Source organism: Ranitomeya imitator, chromosome 1 (genome assembly GCF_032444005.1).
Source record: "Ranitomeya imitator isolate aRanImi1 chromosome 1, aRanImi1.pri, whole genome shotgun sequence".
Classification (NCBI taxonomy): domain Eukaryota; kingdom Metazoa; phylum Chordata; class Amphibia; order Anura; family Dendrobatidae; genus Ranitomeya; species Ranitomeya imitator.
The window spans coordinates 888,364,810-888,388,052 of record NC_091282.1 but is presented as its reverse complement, the minus strand read 5'-3'; the positions used below and the strand labels follow the sequence as shown (position 1 = coordinate 888,388,052).

The 23,243-nt window shown below is 43.6% G+C and overlaps 1 protein-coding gene across 1 annotated transcript in view; it reads left to right on the top strand.

Annotated features, from left to right (window-relative positions):
- Window positions 1–23,243, top strand: part of GSR (glutathione-disulfide reductase) — a 40,651-nt gene that overhangs the window by 8,455 nt on the left and 8,953 nt on the right. Inside the window, exons 5-11 of the mRNA XM_069743149.1 lie at window positions 2,155–2,302; window positions 6,006–6,060; window positions 8,977–9,076; window positions 9,815–9,901; window positions 11,495–11,653; window positions 20,477–20,588; window positions 22,158–22,289. Of these exons, the coding sequence (XP_069599250.1) occupies window positions 2,155–2,302; window positions 6,006–6,060; window positions 8,977–9,076; window positions 9,815–9,901; window positions 11,495–11,653; window positions 20,477–20,588; window positions 22,158–22,289 (793 nt within the window). The remainder of the gene's footprint in view (window positions 1–2,154; window positions 2,303–6,005; window positions 6,061–8,976; window positions 9,077–9,814; window positions 9,902–11,494; window positions 11,654–20,476; window positions 20,589–22,157; window positions 22,290–23,243) is intronic.

Below are 23,243 nucleotides of genomic sequence, written 5' to 3'. Positions count from 1 at the left end.
CGCCATTTTCTACCACGCATGCGTGGCCGGAAGTCCGCCCCCTCCTCCCCGGGACTTTAGAATGGGCAGCGGATGCGTCGAAAAACTGCATCCGCTGCCCACGTCGTGCATAATTTTCACAACGTGCGTCGGTACGTTACGCCGACGCTTACCGACGGACCCGTACCGACGCAAGTGTGAAAGAAGCCTAAGTGTGTGTGGGGGAAAAAAAAAGCGCACACAGATCTTGAAAATAAAGTTTTGCCACTAAAAATGTATCGTTTGCGTTTAAAACAAAAAAAAAATACACATAATTGGTATCGCGGCATAAACTGGCACGTTCTTTATTCCATATGGTGAACACCATGAAAAAAATAAAAAACACAACAAAAATGTTGCTTTTCCATCATACTGACACACAAAATGTAATATAAAGCGATCAAAAAGATATATGTAACAAAAAATGGTATAAATGAAAACGCCAAACTGTTCCGCAAAAAACAAGCCCTAATATGGCTCATTCAGCCAAAAAATACAAAAGTTCATCTGTCAGAATATGACAATACAAAAACAAATCAATTTTTGTAAAATATTGTTTTAAGGGTAAGTTCACACAAAGCGTTTTTGCTGCGATTTTTTTTTTTTTTTTTTTTTTCTTTTTTTTTTTCTGCATTTTTTTTATGCTTATTTTCAGCTGCTTTTTACAAAAATACCAGCAAGACCTATGAGATTTCAGAAATCTCATGCACACCCATTGGTTTTTTATGTAACCAGTTTTTTGTGCTTCGCTGCATTTTTTGGACATAGAGCATGTCACTTCTTTCAGCGTTTTTGCTGCGTTTTTTCACCCATTGACTTAAATGGGTGTTGAAAAAAACGCAGCAAAAACGCAGGTATCATTATTTGCTGCGTTTTTGCTGCTGAAAATTCAAGGACATTAGCATGGACAAAGAGAGAAAAAACACACCAAAAAACGCAACAAATACGCAACAATAAGGCACCTAAACCTGCGTTTTTGACGCAGCTTCTTTCCTGCCAAGAAGATCAGGTTTTGATGCAGAAAAAAAGCAGCAAAAACGCCCTGTGTGAACGTACCCTATGTCTGTAAAGTTAACAAACATAAAAAAAGCTATATAAATCTGGTATCCCTGTAATCGTACCGACCCGATGAACAAATTGGTCTGATCACTTCAACCACACGGTGAACGGCGCAAAAAAATAAAAACAATAATTGATGTGCTGGTTTTTGTTCATTCTGCATCTAAAAAGTGATGAACAAATGTGGCCCAAAATGGTACCAAAATATCTCCAACTCGTCATACAAAAAATAAGCCCTCACTTTATCCCCCGAAATGCTGCGATCGGACATGATCGGAGCATTTCGGGTGCTGGCAGAGGGCTGATAGCCCCTCTGCCTTTGGATCAGAGACCCCGTGTTACACGGGGGTCCCGATCGCTGTCATGGTGACCGGATGTTGTCAAAATGACATCCGACTCACCAGAGCTAGGAAACATGCTGATCATGCGTAGTGCATGATGAGCAAGTTTGTCAGTGCAGAGCTGACAGTTTGTATAACATGAAGATGCTGCTGCATGACTGTCCCATAGTGGGACAAAGTAAAAAAAAAAAAAGAAAATATATATATATATATATATATATATATATATATATATATATATATATATATATATATATATATATATATATATATATATATATATATATATATTCTTTTTTTTTTTTTTAGATAATTGTAAAAATATTTAATAATAATAAAGTCGAAAGATATTGTATCTACAAATAAATATTTTAACAAAAAAATCTAAACAATAAAAGTACACATATTTGATATCGCAACGTCCACAACTACCCGACCTATGAAACTGTCGCACTAATTAACCCCTTTAGTGAACACCATAAAAAAAGGGGAAAAAAAACAATGCTTTGTCATCACACCGCCGAACAAAAAGTGGAATAACACACGATCAAAAAGCTGGATATAAATAAACATGGTACCGCTGACAACGTCATCTCGTCCCGCAAAAAAACTAATGGTCTTCAGAAATTGCCAACAGGCACCGATACAAGATGAAATGTGATGACAATTTCTTGTCCTGCGTAAGGAAAGGAAACCTGCATAGAGCCAAATGCTAAATGTTGTTTGTTTGACACAGGCCCAAATAGAAATTATCAGAGGTCATGCAACTTTTACATCTGATCCAGAACCAACAATAGAAGTGAATGGTCAAAAATACACCTCCCCACATATTCTCATTGCCACCGGGGGCAAACCCACTATACCATCAGACACGGAGGTGCCAGGTAAGCAGCTACATATTTAACGGATATGTATGATATTGCAACCATTGTTTTCTCTCCCATACATAGAGATTTTTTTTCTTTAAGGCATGGATTAATAATAATAATAATAATATTTTGATTTATATAGTGCCAACATATTCCGCAGCACTTTACAAATTATAGAGGGGATTTGTACAGACAATAGACATTACAGCATAACAATAAACACAGATGAAAACAGATACCAGGAGGAGTGAGGGCCCTGCTCGCAAGCTTACAATCTATGAGGAAAAAGGGGAGACACGAGAGGTGGATGGTAACAATTGCTTTAGTTATTCGGACCAGCCATAGTGTAAGAATCGGGTGTTCATGTAAAGCTGCATGAACCAGTTGCAGGACAGACACAGAGGGCTATTAAATGTATAAAGTGTATGAGAACATGATGCGAGGACCCTGATTATGGTTGAAGTGTATTGAATGGGCCACACAGGGATAGTTAGGTTAATGCGTTGAGGCGGTAGGCCAGTCTGAACAAATGTGTTTTTAGGGCACGCTTAAAACTGTGGGGATTGGGGATTAATCGTATTAACCTAGGTAGTGCATTCCAAAGAATTGGCGCGGCACGTGTAAAGTCTTGGAGACGGGAGTGGGAGGTTCTGATTATTGAGGATGCTAACCTGAGGTCATTAGCAGAACAGAGAGCACGGGTAGGGTTGTAGACTGAGACCAAGGAGGAGATGTAGGGTGGTGCTGAGCCATAGAGTGCTTTGTGGATGAGGGTAATAGTTTTGTACTGGATTCTGGAGTGGATGGGTAACCAGTGTAATGACTGGCACAGGGTAGAGGCATCGGTGTAACGGTTGGTGAGGAATATAATCCTGGCTGCAGCATTCAGGACAGATTGGAGCGGGGAGAGTTTGGTAAGAGGGAGGCCAATTAGTAGAGAGTTACAATAGTCCAGACGAGAATGAATAAGAGAAACAAAGAGTTTTTGATGAGTCGAAAGTAAGAAAAGGTCGAATTCTAGAAATGTTTTTGAGGTGCAGATAACAAGAGTGAGTCAGTGATGGATTGACTAAAAAAAATAAGCATAGGCATACTTCCATTCCAGCGTCCCCCGCAAATTCATTACAGGCCACTCCGGAAGTCTGTTCTTTCTCTGAAAGCGGCATCTTCATCTGCTATTGACGGGGTGAAAACCTAGAACTTGGAGTATAATAACCACATAAGAGTAATAAATTAAAATCTATATAATCTTTAATCCCAAAACAAGTATATAAACACTATTAGAAGCATATACCACAAACAATTAACGTATATACTCGAGTATAAGCCGACCTGAGTATAATCCGAGACCCCTAATTTTGCCACACAAAAACTGGGAAAACTTAATGACTCGAGTATAAGCCTAGGGTGGGAAAAGCAGCAGCTACCGGTAAATGTCAAAAATAAAAATAGGTACCAATAAAAGTAAAATTAATTGAGAAATCAGCAGGTTAAGTGTTTTTGAATATCCATATTGAATCAGAAGCCCCATATAATGCTCCATACAGTTTATGATGGGCCCCATAAGATGCTCCATATTAAAATATGCCCAATATAAAATATAATGCTGCACAAATGTTGATTATGACTCCATAAGATGCTCCATACAGACTTTTGCCCCATATAATGCTGCACAAATGCTGATTATGGTCCCATAAGATGCTCCATACCGATATTTGCCCCATATAATGCTGATTATGGCCCCATAAGATGCTCCATAAACACATTTGCTGCGTATAATGCTCCACAAATGCTGATTATGGCCCCATAAGATGCTCCATCGACTATTATGCCCCATATGCTGTTGCTGCGATAAATAAAAAAAAGACATACTCCCCTCTCGTCACTCAGGCCCCCGGCACTTGCTATAGTCACCTTTCCCCGTTCCACCTCCAGGCGCTGCTGTGTCTTCCCCGTCCTCCGCACTGACGCTCACGTCATCGCGCCCTCTGACCTGAGCGTCACAGCCAGATGACGCGGAAGACAGAGCTCGGCGGTGGAACGAGGAGAGGTGAATATCTCCGTGCTCCCCCTTCCTCCCCATCATACTCACCTGCTCCCGGCGCGGTCCCTGGCAGCTTCTCTGATGGACTCTCCGGGCGCAGGAGCTCTTCCAGCTTTGAGCGGTCACGGTACCGCTCATTACAGTAATGAATATGCGGCTCCACCCCTATGGGAGTGGATTCGCGTCCATATTCATTACTGTAATGAGCGGTACCATGTGACCGCTCAAAGCTGGAAGAGTTGCTGGCGCCCGGAGACCATCGGAGATGCAGGGACCGTGCCAAGAGCAAGTCAGTATGTCACAGCCGCCGCGCCCCCGCCGACCTCCCAGGGACAGTGACTCGAGTATAAGCCGAGAGGGGCACTTTCAGACTAAAAAAATGGGCTGAAAATCTCAGCTTATACTCTAGGATATACGGTATCTGTACAGAGATGTTTATATCCGGTCAAAAAAGGGTGCATCAAGATCTGGTGTCATCCCACACACAAAGATATAGGATGAGAAATAGAACCAAAATATTCAAATATAATATCAATATAAAAAGACAGTGCAAGTAACAAATCATTTAAAGGGAACCTGTCGCCCCCAAAATCGAAGGTGAGCTAAGCCCACCGGCATCAGGGGCTTATCTACAGCATTCTGTAATGCTGTAGATAAGCCCCCGATGTATCCTGAAAGATGAGAAAAAGAGGTTAGATTATACTTACCCAGGGGCGTTCCCGCTGCGGTCTGGTCCGATGGTGGTCGCGGTCCAGTCCGGGGCCTCCTATCTTCATAGGATGACGTCCTCTTCCAGCCATTCTCTGAATCATCATGGCTGTGGTTCAGGTAGCATGAATCAGGTGATAGGTTTCCTTTTAAAGGAAATCTGTCTGCAGGATTTCACTATCCTAACTATTTATATGTGCTTGTAGCACTTTCAAATACCTTTTACATGGTCAGTTCGTTACTGAGAAATCAGTTTTAATTGATATGCAAATGAGGCTGAAGGACTATACTAGATCTGAAGCCTCTGTCACACCAGCTCTTTTCCCTGCCCAGTGCCACCTACTCCTGCTTGACTCATGGCTCCTTTGCCTAAAGTCAAACAGCATATACGATGTCAGTCAAGCAGGAATAGGTGGCAATGGGTGACAAATAGAGCTGGAGTGACAGAGGCTTCCGATCTACACATTTTTATATCAACTAAAATACTGATATTTCAGTAACAGTAGAATGGACTGACCATGTAACCGTATTTCTGGACTTGTCATTGAAAGAGCTACATCCACATATAAATAGTTTGGGGTGTGAAATCCTGCTGACTGTTTCCCATTAATTTCAAGTCTCTGAATCATGTAAGTGTCAGTTTTTAACTGTTTTAAATAATGACCTTATATTATAGTCAGATGCCCATTATTTGTATTAGGCTGGAGTCACACTGCCGTATTTTTCCTGCGAGAATCGCATCCTAAAACTTGTACTGGTTGACCGCTCTCCTCACCTGAGCTTGACAGCTGCATAGTAATCCATCACGCTGCCATGCTCAGGTCAGGAGAGGTGTCGGCCAGTCTGTGCAGTGCGAAAGATGGCAGTGCGACCCCAGCCTTAGAGTGCACTCTTTTCAGATTACAAGCCAAATCTACTCGTAGCTTAATTAACTGATTTTTTTTGTTGTTTTGTTTTTGTTTTAAGGAGCCAGTTTGGGAATAACAAGTGATGGATTTTTTGAGTTGGAAGAGTTACCCAAGTATACATTATTACTTAATCCTGAAACCATTAATGACATATGGACAACAATGATACTGCAACGCTCAAAGACTGCTAATAAAAAGTTCCAAGTAGTACATGATAACAGATAGAGAAATAGATACAGAAAAGAAATGTCTAAACATATGTAAATAATGTACAAAATATCATTAATTAGCCAATTACACTAATTTATCTAGGTTGTTAATTACGGTAGTACATTGAAATGACAACCATATTGTTAATTTGATGGAAATGTGTACAAGAATGTTAATATTCCTGTGAGCTTCACTGCTGTGACCTGGAGCTAGCAGACATCAGTCGCTTAGCTTTCTGTCAGGGTGGACAGCAGTGTGAGCAGCTTCTTCTTACCTAAGTACTCCTGATATGTTTCAGTATTGTATCAGAATGACATAATTGTGAGCAGTCTTTTCTTACATTAACGCTTCTGGCCTCTCCAGCATTAGATCAGAAAGACAATGTGGTCAGCAATGTGAGCAGCCTCTTTATACCTCCTCATATTTCCATTATTATATCAAAAAGACATGGTGTACAACAGTGTAAAGGGCCTCTTTTTATCTCTGCACCATTGGCAATTCCAGGATTAATTCAAATAGACATAGTAGACTGCAGTGTGAGCAGCATCTTCTTTTTTCAGCTCTCTTGGAATCTCCAGTATTAGATCAGGTGGACAGCAGTGTGAGCAGTCTCTTCTTACCACTGCATCCATTATATCACCGGTATTATATCATAAAGATAGAGTGGTAAACAGAGAGAGCAGCCTCTTCTTACCTCAGCATCCATGGTTACTCTAGTATCAAATCAGAGCGGATAGACAGCAGTGTGAGCAGTCTCTTCTTACCACTGCATCCATTATATCACTGGTATTTTATCAGAAAGATAGGGTGGTAAACAGAGAGAGCAGCCTCTTCTTACCTCAGCATCCATGGTAACTCTAGTATCAGATCAGATAGGATAGACAGCAGAGTGAGCAGTCTTTTCTTACCTCAGCATATCTAGTATGTCTCGTATTAGATCAGATAGACAGAGTGTGAGCAGCCTTTTCATACCTCAGTATCCCTGATATTTCCGGTCTTAGATCAGAAAGATAGGGTGGTCAACAGTGAGAGCAGCTTATCAAGAGTGCTGACTAAGGAGATTTCCTGTTCACCCTGTCTATCTTATCTAATACTGAAGTATGGGCCGCTCTTCTCTCATCTCAGCAGTCTTGGTATCTCCAGTGTTATATTAGAAAGGCAGGGAGGACAGCAATATGACTGGCCTATCTTACCTTTGCACCCCTGGTATTTCCAGTATTAAATCAAATCAATACAGTGGACAGCAGTGTGACCAACCTATTTTACTGTTGTCTTGGTCACTGGAAAAAATAATTAAAAACGGTCTTAAATGATATGTAACATTGCATTTTGATGACGTTTGCTGTTGTTTTAGGCTATGTTCACATGTTGCGTTTTTGCTGCTTTTTTTTCTGCTTCTTTTTTTTTTCTGCATGCATAATCTGCTCTCTTGGCAGTAAAGAAGCTGCTTAGAAAAAACAGGTTTTACTATTTTTTTTTTTTTTCTGCGTTTTTCAGGATCCCAGGGTTCAGCTTTGCTTCCACCAAAAAAGCATGAACACAGGTCACCAATGCAAGACATATGTGAAACCATTTTTGGAAAAAGGGCAATTTGTTCAAATTATTTAGTCACATTGAGGTCAAAAATACTCTGTTGTAAAAAAAAATCACAGTAATAAGCAAGTGCTAGTCAAAAGATGGGAAAAAAACAGGGTATTTAGTTGATACGTTTTTTTGCAAAAAAAATGTATACTAAGCTGCTCCACCAATCGTCAAGGTATACCCATATAGAGCAGTCCTAAATAATGTATATAATCCCTATCTGATGTATTTAAAAACCTGATCATCTGTATAGTACCTGTATAAGCCGGGTTCAGTGAGGGAATATCCATGTGGACATGCTGGATGGAACAGCTTAAGTGCAAATAACCCACAAAGGAGTGGTGGTTTTTAAATACATCAGATAGGGATTATATACATTAGTTAGGACTGCTCTATATGGGTATACCTTGACGATTGGTGGAGCAGCTTAGTATACATTTTTTTGCAAAAAAACGTATCAACTAAATACCCTGTTTTTTTCCATCTTTTGACTAGCACTTGCTTATTACTGTGATTTTTTTTTTTTTTTTTTTTTTTTTTTTTTTTTACAACAGAGTATTTTTGACCTCACTGTGCTCTTTTGGGTCTTCAAGTTTCTTGGTGGTGTGTGAACATGTTCTTACAGACTTGTTCAATGTGCAAGTAGCCCATGTGCTTCTGGTTCTACAATTACAAATGTAACAGCAGGGGTAGGTGGATAGTTTATCTTAGACATTGGCGGAGCATTGAGTTTGTAGGACACGGTTTACTTTCACACCTTGGTCAGCCAATGTTTACTTTGTACACATCTCTATTTTAATTAAACTGTACTCATCCCTTCTGCCATGAACGCCAAGACATGGTTTAAACTTGAGAAAATCACAAAAATAATAAATGGGTTTCACATCCTGCTTTACATGCTTTTTTTTCACTAAAAATGCAGCAAATCCTGATACCTGCATTTTTTTTTACTGCATTTTTATTGCGTTTTTACACTTACTCATTGCTTTCTATGGGTGAAAAAAAAAAATGCTGAAAGAAGTGACATGCAGCAAATTTCAAAATCAGTCGGTGAAAAAAAACCAATGTGTGTGAATGCGATTTCTGCACACACATTTCAGCTTAAAATTTACATTAAAAAATGCAACTTGTGAACATATCCTTATGGTTATTTTGTGATCAGCATCTAATTTGAAGCTTATCTTGTGTATCCACGCTTAGTATTTCTAATCTCGCTGTTCATCTTATTCCTTTTCCAGACGGAGTGTTATTGTCGGTGCTGGTTACATTGCAGTTGAAATAGCCGGGATACTTTCAGCTTTAGGTTCAAAAGCTGCATTGCTGATTCGTCAAGATAAGGTATACCATCTTTTCCATTTTTTTTTTCTGTCTCTTCAAATCACAAGAGGCGAATAGGCAGCACATTTTTGGCTGCGGATTTGCTTGTGGAACATATCCCGTGCTGTACAGAAGCAGTGTTGAGAAAGAAATTTGAAAAAAGTCTTATTCATATGTGGTGGAGAAAAATGTTGTTGTTCTTGTTCTGTTGTTCTTTATCAAGCTTGACAAAGAACAACCGTGTTCAAAATGCGTCCCTTGCTCCTGTTCCTGTCCACCATATTTTTTCATTATTCTTTGATGGCACAAAGATTACGGTACTCTGAAAATTTACCAGAAGCTGGAACATTTTTTTTTTTTTTTTTTGCAATTGCTACACAAGTGGTCGGCTCATGGTTCCGTTCACGCTGGACTTCTATAAATTTCAACGGTGAGCTGGCATTATCCATTTGTTTTCTATATGTGCGGGTCCCAGCACCCCTTCTAGGTCCCTTGCATATACAAATGAAAGGCACAGGAGCCCATGATTGAAGTCCGAGCCTTTCTGTAGTAGCAACGTTTCGGTTCCTTCTCAGAACCTTCATCAAGCGGTAACACGTGACTATGCAGATTTCAGGACTCTAAGTGCTTTGGGACTGTATATACTAAATAATATAGTTTGTCTGATAAATAGATTCTATAAATTTGTTGTATTATGAGGCCACAATTTAAATCCTGGAATGGCTGCTATTAAGGTGGTGTATTCTGTTATATGTGCAGGTGCTGAGGACATTTGATTCTATGATAAGTGCAAACTGCACAGAAGAGCTTGAAAATGCCGGAGTTGATGTCTGGAAATATGCCGAGGTAATGTAAAAGATGCTATTACACTGAAGGGAGCTACATTATGGAAATTAGAGGGGTTGTATGAGATTTGGGGAACCACACCAATCTTTCCTGAAAGCTTTGTCTGGTACTGGCGCTCATTCCCACTCAATACTCAATAGGAGCTGAGTTGCAGCTTCCAGGATCTGCTGTTCGGCTCCATTCACTGCTTACATCTGATTGCTGCTTTCTGTGGATACTAGATGTCGGACCCCCACCAATCTGATGTTAATGACCTACTTAAAGGATAGATAATCAATATCTTTAGCCTGCAAAACCGCTTTAACAGCGACTGTGAAAACACTGAAGAGCAGTGGTTGAGTCGTTCAAATAAGCCCTAAACAGAAATCTAAAGATGTGCTCTGTTAACATAGTCGAATGGATGTTGTTAATTGGAAAATGTTTGTTACAGAAACCTTCTAATTACATGGGAAACTTTTCATTGTCTCTTTATGTCAAATGCCCTTTTAAACCCTTTGTGACCACTTCACATGGTCACAGAAGGTGTATGGAGCGGGTTCAAGAACTGAGCTCACATCATACCCAGTACCGTAAATGCCAGCTCACAGACAGCATCTGAGTGTAGCAGAGTTCGCTCCGGCACCTGCTAACAGCATTTAAATGGTTAAGTTGCCAGTACATGCATGTTTTGGCACCCATCCGCCCTCTCACAATGCGAATATGAGGTGCTGATGGGTTACCATGGGTCTGCTGACATCTTACCTCATTGGTCTTCATACGAAATCCAGCCACAGAATCATAATTTTACCCCTGTACATGAAGTACTGGTACCCCATATGCCGGCTCCATCACTTTGATGCCAGAATGCGAGCCACTCCGGCATCTTTCCTGGCAAATGATGGCTGAATTATTTAGCCATCATCTACCTCTTGACAGCCGCAGGTGAAGGGAATCTCCCCCTATTAAAAATAAATGCGTATATTTGGTATTGCTGCATTTACAAAAGTCCGGTCTGTCAAAATATAAAATAAATTAATTCAGTCAGTAAACGGCGTAACGAGAAATTTTTTTTTTATTTTTTGGGCTGCTGCAATATTGCAATAAGAGGCTATTAAAACATCATATCTACCCCAAAATGGTTAGCTCATGACTCAGAAAATAAGCCCTCACCCTGCCCCAGATTCTGAAAATTGAAAATGTTACAGGTCTCGGAAAATGGTGACAAAAGCAAACTTTTTATTTTTTACAGTTTTAAATTATTTTAATCACTTAAAAACTATACACATGCGGTATCTGCTTAATTGTTCTGACATGAAGAATCATATTTGTAGATCAATTTTACAGTATAGTGAACATCATGAAGGGGGTTAACTATGATTTTTTGGGGGAGGGGACTATATATCGCACCTTACTATAACACGTACCTGAGGTTTAGACAATTGAAAATAGGAAAAACGGATTTCCTACTAATTAAAACGTCCCTGCCAATGTAAGGGTGTAGGGGTCAATATCATTAATTTTAACTCACTAGGGTACTATAGGGAAGTAAGACCATAGATTTATTGTTCTAGCTATTACACTTCCATTTTATCTGATGGTTCGGTGAACCTACAGGTTAAGTCTGTTAAGAAGACGAGCTCGGGTCTAGACATCAATGTACAATGCTCCGTGCCAGGGCGGAAACCAACCATGCGAACTATCCAAGACGTTGACTGTCTGCTGTGGGCTATTGGACGGGACCCCAACACAGAAGAGCTGAACCTGGAGAAACTGGTAAAATTGTCCTCTGACTGTTGTGCCTATAACATAATTTTGTTTCTTTTTTTATATGTAATTTTTTTAGTATTGAAAAGGTTTTGGAATATTATGAATATAGACAAATCCTATTACATCCCCTTTATGTAAATCTACATAAGTATAACCAAATGGTTGGGGGGGGGGGGGGAATAATCGGCAGTGAATAAGAGAGTAGAAGGATATGTACAGAAGATGACTATTTGTGTATGACTAGGGTTTTCATAGTTTATTTTTTTTTTAATTTTATCTCATTATTTTAATAACTTTAGCGCAAAATATGCCGGCACGTCTCCCCCCACGATTTTCATGTGGCGACAGTGATATACAGCAAATGATCCCTTAGATCTCTTCAGTGGTGCCCAGTCTTAAACCTCCCTTTATATAGGAAAATTGACTGAACTGCACTCACCCAATAGAAGTATATAAATCATATTTCTTTATCGCCTCTCATTGGGGGACACAGGAACCATGGGGTGTATGCTGCTGCCATTAGGAGGCTGACACTATGCAAATAAAAAAGTTAGCTCCTCCTCTGCAGTGTACACCCCACCGACTGGCATTGTACTCTTCAGTTTAGCTTAGTGTCAGTAGGAGGTGGACACGGGTCTTTCATTAGACCCTTATCTACCCCAATGTGCGTCGTTTCTTTACAGGTTTTCCAGAAGGGATACAGGGTGAACAGTCACACCTGTATTCCCACAAGCGGACTATGAGTACGGCGTGTACTGCCACCCCGTATCCTCATAGATCCCCCTCCAGGACCAAGAGCCTAGCACACAAACGTGCTCAGAAGTCCGGTCCTGGCCCCTTCCCCCACCCACTCGCCCACCAGAGCCTGTCGGTTGGAGGAGACGAGGACGTCCATCAGCAGCTCCTATGGACGTCTGATACCTTCCCAAGGTTAGTAGCAGACGGCGTGGGATTTTACTAGGTGAGTATTCCTAAAGGGGTTCCCAGGACTCAGCGCGGGGTCATCGCTGCATTTGCATCACTTTCCCCGTTCCCTGCGCGGTGGCTCTTTCTGACACGGCGGTTTTTTTCTGCCAGCCGCGCTACCTTTCCTTGCCCCACCGTGTTCCTCCAGCGGTCGCCGTTCTTCCTTCAGGCCCCGGCTTCCCGGGGCCTGCTTGCGGCACACTCCTGCCTGCAGCCTTTCCCTCGGCGGTCGCCGGCACCTAATTTAGGCCTCGGCCTTTCCCAGGGCCTACTTGTGGCGTACCACCTGCCCTCAGCGTTCCCCCCCCCCCCTTCTATGCGGCGGCCTCACAGGCTGCCGCGTCGCTCACCTCCACAGCCAGCCAGCACCGTTGCTTCCGGCGGTCGCCGGCTCCTAATTTAGGCCCCGGCTTTTCCGGGGCCTACTCTGGCGACACTTCACCGGCGGCAACACTCTCTCTCTTTCATGCGGCGGCTGCTGCACCGCTCTAGCCGGGCAGCGTCTGCGCCGTGGGGGTTCTTTCTCGGCGGTCACCGGCTTCTAATTTAGGCCCCGGCTTTTCCCGGGGCCTACTTCCGATGCCGCGCTCCGCCCACTTCCTTTTTCATCGAGCGGGCTTTCTCCTGCCCGACAATCTGTGCCCTGCTGTTCCCCACCCACCGGCGCCATCTCGGCTGGCTCCACCCCTTCCTCCACACCGCTGCCGGACACTCAGGGCACAAGTTTTCTCCATCGTGCCACGCACCTGCGCCAGAGAACTCCGCAGAGCGATCTTTTCTGGGGGCACAGCACACCATCTGCCCCGGAGATCCACAGCATCTTCCTCCAGGCCTGCAGCATCCTGGTATCCGTGCTTTTCATCTGCCGTGAGTAGCTCTGCACTGCAGACTGACACCCCCCTCTGCCCCACTGTCCACTAACCCGCTGGCATTTTTTTCAGGGACCTCTTCAAAATGTCTAACTCTAAGGGGGGCCGCTCTCGTCCTCCTACTTCTTCCTCTTCTGCCTTAGTCAAGTACTTTGCATGTTCATCCTGTAACAGCAAACTTCCCTCAGGTCAATCCTCTCCGCTCTGTCAGGCCTGCAGCAACCCGATTGTTCCCACTGCCCAGGATCCCCCGGCCGATCCACCCGACAGTGATACCCCCATCCCAGGCTGGGCTTCCTCTCTGTCCCAATCGGTGGCCGATCTAACTCGGGTGTCTCAAATTTTGGTGTCCGTTCTGGATCGGTTTCCCCTGCAGACCCCCGCAGTAGCCAGCGGGTCGCAGGAAGCTCCGTCCGAGCCCTCCATTGCTAGCCGCAAAAGGTCCAAACAGGAACGCCGGTCTGAGTCCTCTTCTCGCTCCATCTCGCCACTCGGTCCTCCTCTGCGGTCGGCGTCCTCCCGATCCTCCTCCCCTGAGTCATTATCAGGTGCAAAACAAACCCATTTACTCAACATAAAAGTAGTAACTTTGATATACACAAATTTCAATGTGCATGAGAAGCACACTTACATTTGTAAGAAAATCTGCCTTATTTATATGAAATATCCACAAACCTTTCTCTATCCATTCATAAAACAAGCTAAATAAACAATAGTAATGACTAAAAACATTACATACCAACCTTATAAACTGTGATGTGTTCGGGACCAATGAGCCTGAGAAGCCAGCACAGCTATATCTTCCTTCCTGAAGCTCTGCAGACCACCTGTGGTATCAGGTTTCACACAGCAGCTAGAGCCAGGAGACTATCTAGAGGGAGGGGGTTTCCTGAAAATCTGGTGAGAAGGGAGAAACGAAAGTAGAAGTGCTGTGCCTGTCAGATCCATTGTTCCTGACGGAGGGTTAAGGACGCTACTGGGGGCACAAGCTCCCTTCTTCCCCAGGCCAAGCCTCGTCGCCCCTCCTCCTAGACGTCAATTTCGGCCTTTTCGTCGCTTCGCGGCATCAAACTCCTTCCAGCAGCAACAAAGGCCACAGGCACGTCAAGAGAAGAAGGCGGTATCCTTTAGGCCAGGGGTCCCCAACTCCAGTCCTCAAGGCCCACCAACATGTCATGTTTTCAGGATTTCCTTAGTCTTGCCCAGGTAATAATTGCATCACCTGTACAATGCAAAGGAAATCCTGAAAACATGACCTGTTGGTGGGCCTTGAGGACTGGAGTTGGGGACCCCTGCTTTAGGCCCACTCCTTCCTGGCATTCTCGCTACTCCCAAGGTAGGTCCTCCAGGTCCAGGACTGGAAGAACCACCTCGGCCTGACTCTCGGCTAGTCGACAACCCACCTCCCTGGCTGGGTGGCCGTCTCCTCTTCTTCAGGGACATCTGGATCTCCTCAATAGAGGACGCATGGGTCAGGGAAGTTGTATCCTCGGGATACAAGATAGTTTGTTTCACGACCCTGGGATCGTTTTTTCGAATCCCGACCTCCAAGAGATCCCGCTCTAGTTCCGGGTTTCTTCGCAGCCATCGCTTCTCTTCTCAAAGCCGGGGTAATTGTTCCTGTCCCAGAAAAAGAGCGGTTCACAGGTTTCTATTCCAACCTTTGTGGTACCGAAAAAAGACGGCAGGGTGCGTCCCATTCTGGACCTCAAATTGCTGAACAGGAGAGTTCGTCTGAAGCCCTTCAGGATGGAATCCCTTCGTTCAGTAATTGCTTCCATGGAGGCTCAGGAATTTCTGTGTTCCATAGATATTCAGGACGCCTACCTCCATGTTCCGATATTCCCGGGACATCACTGATACCTGCGCTTTGCAGTGCTTCAGGATCATTTTCAGCTCGTCGCCCTGCCGTTCGGTCTTGCAACCGCCCCAAGAGTTTTCACGAAGATCATGGCGGCGCTGATGGCCATCTTGAGGGTCAGAGGCCTGGTTCTGTTTCCATACCTCGACGACATCCTCATCAAGCCTTTTCTCAGGCCCACGAAAGCCTATCTGTCCTGTCCAAAGAAAGCATTTCGAGAATTAAAGGAAGTAGGTAGTGAGGAGGCATTAAATAAATACAAAAAATTAAATTCTGTAAAAAGCAAATCAAGGCAGCAAATATTGAGACAGAGAGACTCATTGCCAGAGAGAGTAAAAATAATCCTAAAATATTCTTTAACTACATAAATAGTAAGAAACTAAAAAATGATAGTGTTGGCCCCCTTAAAAATAGTCTGGGTGAAATGGTGGATGAGGATGAGGAAAAAGCCAATATGCTAAATGACTTTTTTTCATCAGTATTTACACAAGAAAATCCCATGGCAGACAAAATGACTAGTGATAAAAATTCCCAATTAAATGTCACCGGCTTAACCCAGCAGGAAGTGCGGCGGCGTCTAAAAATCACTAAAATTGACAAATCTCCAGGCCCGGATGGGATACACCCTCGAGTACTGCAGGAAGTAAGTACAGTTATTGATAGACCATTATTTTTAATCTTTAGAGACTCCATAATAACAGGGTCTGTACCACAGGACTGGCGTATAGCAAATGTGGTGCCAATATTCAAAAAGGGGACAAAAACTGAACTCGGAAATTATCGGCCAGTAAGCTTAACCTCTACTGTGGGTAAAATCCTGGAGGGCATTCTAAGGGATGCTATACTGGAGTATCTGAAGAGGAATAACCTCATGACCCAGTATCAGCACGGGTTTACTAGGGACCGTTCATGTCAGACTAATCAGTTTCTATGAAGAGGTAAGTTTCGGATTGGACCAAGGGAACCCAGTGGATGTAGTGTATATGGACTTTTCAAAAGCTTTTGATACGGTGCCACACAAAAGGTTGATACATAAAATTAGAATAATAGGGATAGGGGAAAATATGTGTAAGTGGGTTGAGAGCTGGCTCAGGGATAGGAAACAAAGGGTGGTTATTAATGGAGCACACTCGGACTGGGTCGCGGTTAGCAGTGGGGTACCACAAGGGTCAGTATTGGGCCCTCTTCTTTTTAACATATTTATTAATGACCTTGTAGGGGGCATTCAAAGTAGAATTTCAATATTTGCAGATGACACTAAACTATGCAGGGTAATTAATACAGAGGAGGACAATTTTATATTACAGGATGATTTATGTAAACTAGAAGCTTGGGCTGATAAATGGCAAATGAGCTTTAATGGGGATAAATGTAAGGTCATGCACTTGGGTAGAAGTAATAAGATGTATAATTATGTGCTTAATTCTAAAACTCTGGGCAAAACCGTCAATGAAAAAGACCTGGGTGTATGGGTGGATGACAAACTCATATTCAATGGCCAGTGTCAGGCAGCTGCTACAAAGGCAAATAAAATAATGGGATGCATTAAGAGGCATAGATGCTCATGAGGAGAACCTAATTTTACCTCTATACAAGTCACTAGTTCGACCACACTTAGAATACTGTGCACAGTTCTGGTCTCCGGTGTATAAGAAAGACATAGCTGAACTAAAGCGGGTGCAGAGAAGAGCGACCAAGGTTATTAGAGGACTGGGGGGTCTGCAATACCAAGATAGGTTATTACACTTGGGGCTATTTAGTTTGGAAAAACGAAGACTAAGGGGTGATCTTATTTTAATGTATAAATATATGAGGTGACAGTACAAAGACCTTTCTGATGATCTTTTTAATCATAGACCTGAAACAGGGACAAGGGGGCATCCTCTGCGTTTGGAGGAAAAAAGGTTTAAGCATAATAACAGACGTGGATTCTTTACTGTAAGAGCAGTGAGACTATGGAACTCTCTGCCGTATGATGTTGTAATGAGTGATTCATTACTTAAATTTAAGAGGGGACTGGATACCTTTCTGGAAAAGTATAATGTTACAGGGTATATACACTAGATTCCTTGATAGGGCGTTGATCCAGGGAACTAGTCTGATTGCCGTATGTGGAGTCGGGAAGGAATTTTTTTCCCCAATGTGGAGCTTACTCTTTGCCACATGGGGTTTTTTTTGCCTTCCTCTGGATCAACATGTTAGGGCATGTTAGATTAGGCTATGGGTTGAACTAGATGGACTTAGTCTTCCTTCGACCTTAATAACTATGTAACTATGTTCTCGACACCCTAGCCCGTTTCGGGTGGCTGGTCAACCGGAAGAAGTCCTGCCTTATTCCTTCTCAGCGCATCATCTTCCTTGGCATGCTCTTCGACACTCGTCAGACGAAGGTCTTTCTTCTCCAAGACAAGAGATCCATCCTTCGTCGGGACATACGCGTGCTCCAGGGCCCTCGGTCTCCCTCCTTCCGATCGGCCATGAAGGTTCTGGGGAGGATGGTAGCAACATTGGAAGCGATTCCCTTCGCCCAATTTCACTCGCGACCTCTTCAGCAAGTCATCCTGTCTTAGTGGAACAGGTCTGTCTTCTCCTTGGACTGCCCGATCCGACTCTCTCCCCGGGTCAAACGGTCTCTCAACTGGTGGCTCACGTCACCTCTCGTATCCCAGAGCAGGTCCTTCCTTCCAGTCCACTGGCAGGTGGTGACGACGGACGCCAGCCTGCTCGGCTGGGGTGCGGTGTTTCGCCACCTGACTGTACAGGGCCGCTGGTCAGCACAGGAGGCAACCTTGCCGATCAATGTCCTCGAGATCCGGGCCATTTTTCTGTCCCTTCGTCACTGGGAAAGGTTTCTCAGGGGTCTTCCAATCCGAATCCAGACGGTCAATGCCACGGCGGTGGCATATGTCAACCATCAAGGGGGGACTCGGAGCGCCTTGGCCGAGGTATCCAAGATCCTCCTCTGGGCAGAGGCAATGGTTCCGGTGATATCCGCGGTGCATATCCCCGGTGTGGACAATTGGGCCGCCGACTTCCTCAGCCGCGATGGCCTTGTGGCAGGGGAATGGTCCTTGCATCCGGAGGTCTTCCATCAGATTTGTCTTCGATGGGGGACTCCGGACGTGGATCTCACAGCGTCTCGAATGAACAGGAAGGTTCCGCAGTTCATCTCCAGGTCTCGCGATCCTGTCGCAGTGGGCGTCGACGTTCTGGCCATTCCTTGGTCACAGTTCGTGCTGCCCTACCTGTTCCCACCCCTTCCATTACTTCCCAAACTGTTGAAGAAGATAAAAGTGGAAGGGGTGCCAGTCATTCTGATCGCCCCGGATTGGCCCAGGAGAGCTTGGTTCACGGAGCTCATCAATCTTCTCGCAGACGCTCCCTGGTGTCTTCCAGACAGGCCCGATCTACTGTCTCAGGGGCCGATCTGCCACCTGAATTCTCCTTCGCTCAGTTTAACGGCGTGGCTGTTGAGACCGCAGTTCTAAGAGCATCTGGCCTTTCGGACCGGGTGATTCACACCATGATTCAGGCTCGAAAGCCTTCGTCTTCCAGGCTCTACTATCGTACCTGGAAGGCTTACTTCCGTTGGTGCGAGTCCAACCGTGTTTCATCTATGTCCTTTTCCCTGCCTTCCATTTTGGCCTTCCTTCAGGCAGGACTGGATTCGGGCCTGGCTCTTAGTTCCCTGAAGGGCCAGGTCTCTGCGCTTTCCATCCTTTTTCAGAAGACTTTAGCTTCCCGACCACAGGTTAAGACCTTTCTTCAAGGAGTGGCCCACGCTGTTCCTCCGTAAAGGGCCCCTGTGGATTCATTGGATTTAAACCTGGTACTGGACGTTCTGAGGGTTTCCCCCTTTGAGCCCCTCAGGGAGATTCCCCTGTCAGTCCTATCTTGGAAGGTGGCCTTTCTTGTGGCCATTACTTCTATCCGCCGTGTTTCCGAGTTGGCGGCTCTTTCTTGCCGTCCTCCGTTCTTGGTCATCCACCAGGACAAGGTGGTCCTCAGGCCTTCGCCTTCCTTTCTTCCTAAGGTGATTTCCACCTTCCACCTCAACGAGGACATCGTTCTACCTTCCTTTTGTCCAGCTACGACTCATCCTTTGGAGCGATCGTTGAACAAGCTGGACCTCGTCAGGGCAGTGAGGATCTACCTGGATAGAACGTCCACTTTCCGGAAGACGGATTCTCTTTTCGTCATTCCTGATGGCCCGTGCAGAGGCCAACCGGCTTCTAAGGCAACTATTGCTCGCTGGATCAGAACGGCAATTCTGGAGGCTTACCGGGTTAAGAACAAAGTGCCCCCTCCTGGGATTAAGGCTCACTCTACCCGGGTAGTCGGCGCCTCCTGGGCGGTGCACCACAGGGCTTCCACCCTACAACTTTGCAAAGCAGCAACTTGGTCTTCCATCCACACGTTCGCCAAATTTTTCAAGGTCCATACCTACGCTTCGGCGGACGCCAGCCTAGGCAGAAGGATCTTGCAGGCGGCAGTGGTGAGTCCTCTGACCAGATGGAAGTCTGTTTTTCCCGGCCTTGGGACTGCTTTGGGACGTCCCATGGTTCCTGTGCCTCCAATGAGAGGCGATAAAGAAAACAGGATTTTTGGTTGCTTACCGTAAAATCTGTTTCTTGGAGCCTCCATTGGGGGACACGGCTCCCTCCCAATGTTTCTCCGTTTCTGTTCTATGACTGTTCTCACGTTTACAGTTCTCAAGTTTGTGGTTATGGTTTTTCAACCTTGTTATTTATCTCCTACTGCTTTCTCACTAACTGAAGAGTATAATGCCAATCAGTGGGGTGTACACTGCAGAGGAGGAGCTAACTTTTTTATTTGCATAGTGTCAGCCTCCTAGTGGCAGCAGCATACACCCCATGGTTCCGGTGTCCCCCAATGGAGGCTCCAAGAAACAGATTTTACGGTAAGCAACCAAAAATCCTGTTATGACCTTGTGCAGATCATTTGGACTCCCTGCCATCTATGTGCTTCAGATAAAGATTTATATACTCCTATTTAGTCAGTGGCACAAATGAATTTTCCTATATGAAGATACTTCATTTTCTTTGGTAAAGATTTTATGAACTCCCCCCTCCCCCACCACCACAAATCCTTGTCAACGCTGACTTTTTTCAGGGTCTTGAGTTAGATGAGAAAGCCCATATTGTGGTGGATGAGTTCCAGAACACCAGCCGGAAAGGAATTTATGCTGTCGGTGATGTGTGTGGTAGAGCACTTTTGACACCAGGTAAAAAAAAAAAGTGAAATAAAACCATTATTGACCTAATTTGTATTAACTGAACAACCCCTTTATCAGCTTTCTGTGTATATATCCCAGTGTAATACAGTAAAATGATTGCTTTATTTTGACGCATTTCAAGGTACAAGTTTAATACTTCTTCAGGAAAACCACATATATCGAAATGCGTCGAAGTAAACCAATGATTTTTTATTACACTGGGATATATGTCTTAAATCCTGTCGGCAGCGCAGAGACTATCCACAAATCCACAAACCTGCAGCTGATATTGCACTATATGCTGTTTTTTCGGATTAAACAGAGTTTAATCTGATCATAAAGCTCACTATATTTCTCGGATAACACCCTATTTTGCACTGATCTCTCCTACAGTTTTACTTGGATAAAATAAAAATGTAAGCACACTCAGTTTAGCATGGCTGTCGACAGGCACGCTCAGTTTAGCATGGCCGTCGACAGGCACGCTCAGTTTAGCATGGCCGTCGACAGGCACGCTCATTTTAGCAAGGCCTTCGACAGGCACACTCAGTTTAGCATGGCCGTCGACAGGGACGCTCAGTTTAGCATGGCCGTCGACAGGCACGCTTAGTTTAGCATGGCCGTCGACAGGCACGCTTAGTTTAGCATGGCCGTCGACAGGCGCCCTCAGTTTAGCATGGCCGTCGACAGGCGCCCTCAGTTTAGCATGGCCGTCGACAGGCGTCCTCAGTTTAGCATGGCCGTCGACAGGCGCCCTCAGTTTAGCATGGCCGTCGACAGGCGCCCTCAGTTTAGCATGGCCGTCGACAGGCGCCCTCAGTTTAGCATGGCCGTCAACTGAAACTAAAATAAAATTGTAATTAACATGATTGGTAAACACCATAAAGAGATAAAAATTAAAAACACTAGTATTGCTTTTTTTGGCTGCTTTAATGCTGAATAAAATACATTAAGAAAGTGATCAAAACATTGTAACTTCCCTAAAAAGGTATCTGCTTACCCCCAAAAAAACAAGCCCTCACATAGCTCCACTGACATAACTTAAAAAAAAAGTTTCAAACCGTGGCCACACAAAATACTTATTTATTTATTTTTTTTATGACTAGAATAATAATATAATCACCGTACAAATCGTACTGACCCGATGAATCATGTTACCACGTCATTTATTACCACATAATGATTCCCATAAAAACAATTCCGGAATTGCAATGGATTTTTTTTCCACAATTTCATTGCATTTTGATTTTTTTCCCCCATTTTTCAGTAGACAATACAGTAAAGAGAATGGTGCCATTCAAAACTACAACAGTCCGACAGAAAAACAAGCCCTCTACGGCTGTATGGATGGAAAAATACAAAAGTTTGGAATAAAGGAAGAGAAAAATGAAAACGCAAGAATGAAAATAGTCTGTGGTGGGAAGGGGTTAATACTTGCACTAAGCACATTAATAACTATGGCTAATGGTGTAATCACAAATCCCTGGAGTGCAGCTTAGTGTGGTTACTGCAGTATGGTTTTATATTTGTATTTAACGAAGCGCCAAATGACTTAGCGTCTTCTATTCTGTGCTGTAGTCGCCATCGCAGCAGGAAGAAGACTGGCCCTCCGATTGTTTGAAGGCCAGGAGGATTCCAAGCTTGACTATGACAACATTCCCACAGTGGTCTTCAGCCATCCCCCTATAGGAACTGTGGGCCTTACAGAAGGTAAGAAGTGTTAAGACCCTGGAGGGGGTGGGTTTTTTCGATGCTTGATGCTCTCTCTATGCACATTTGTTAAATCAAAGTAAGATTCAAATATGAAGAACAAAAAGGAAATATGTTGAAATATGTTGTGTTCTCCCCCTTCATAACAATTATTTATATATGTATTGACCAGGTCAATTATCGTCCGAGTGTGTGGGGATACAAACCGTGATTCAGACTATCGGAGGCTTTTTTATTTTTTACATTTTGTTTTATATAATTATTTTTCTCATTTTCTCTTTCACTATTTTTGATTAAAAATTTGAACTATAAAAATATATATATATATATATATATATATATATATATATATATATATATATATATATATATATATATATATATATATATATATATATATATACACACATACACTAGCTGAAGAGCCCGGCGTTGCCTGGGCATAGTAAATATCTGTGGTTAGTTATAGCACCTCACTTCTCTTATTTTCCCATCATGCCTCTCATTTTCCCAATCACATCTCTCATTTTCTGCCTCACACCTCTCATTCCCCCCTAACACTTGTCATTTCGACCTCACATCTGTCATTTTCCGATCACTCCACTATTTTCCCTCACTCCTCTCATTTTGCAATCACACCTTTTCATTTTCACCTCACACCTCTCATTTTCACCTCAGTATATACATGTTTGTCATCTCCCTTATATATAGTATACACCTGTGTCATCTCCTGAATATAGTATATACCTGTTTGTCATCTCCCCTGTATATAGTATATACCTGCTGTGTCATCTCCCCTGTATATAGTATATACCTGTATGTCTTCTCCTTCTATATATAGTATATACCTGTATGTCATCCCCTCCTGTATATAGTATATATCTGTGTCATCTCCTCCTGTATATAGTATATACCTGTATGTCATCTTCTATATAGCATATACCTGTATGTAAT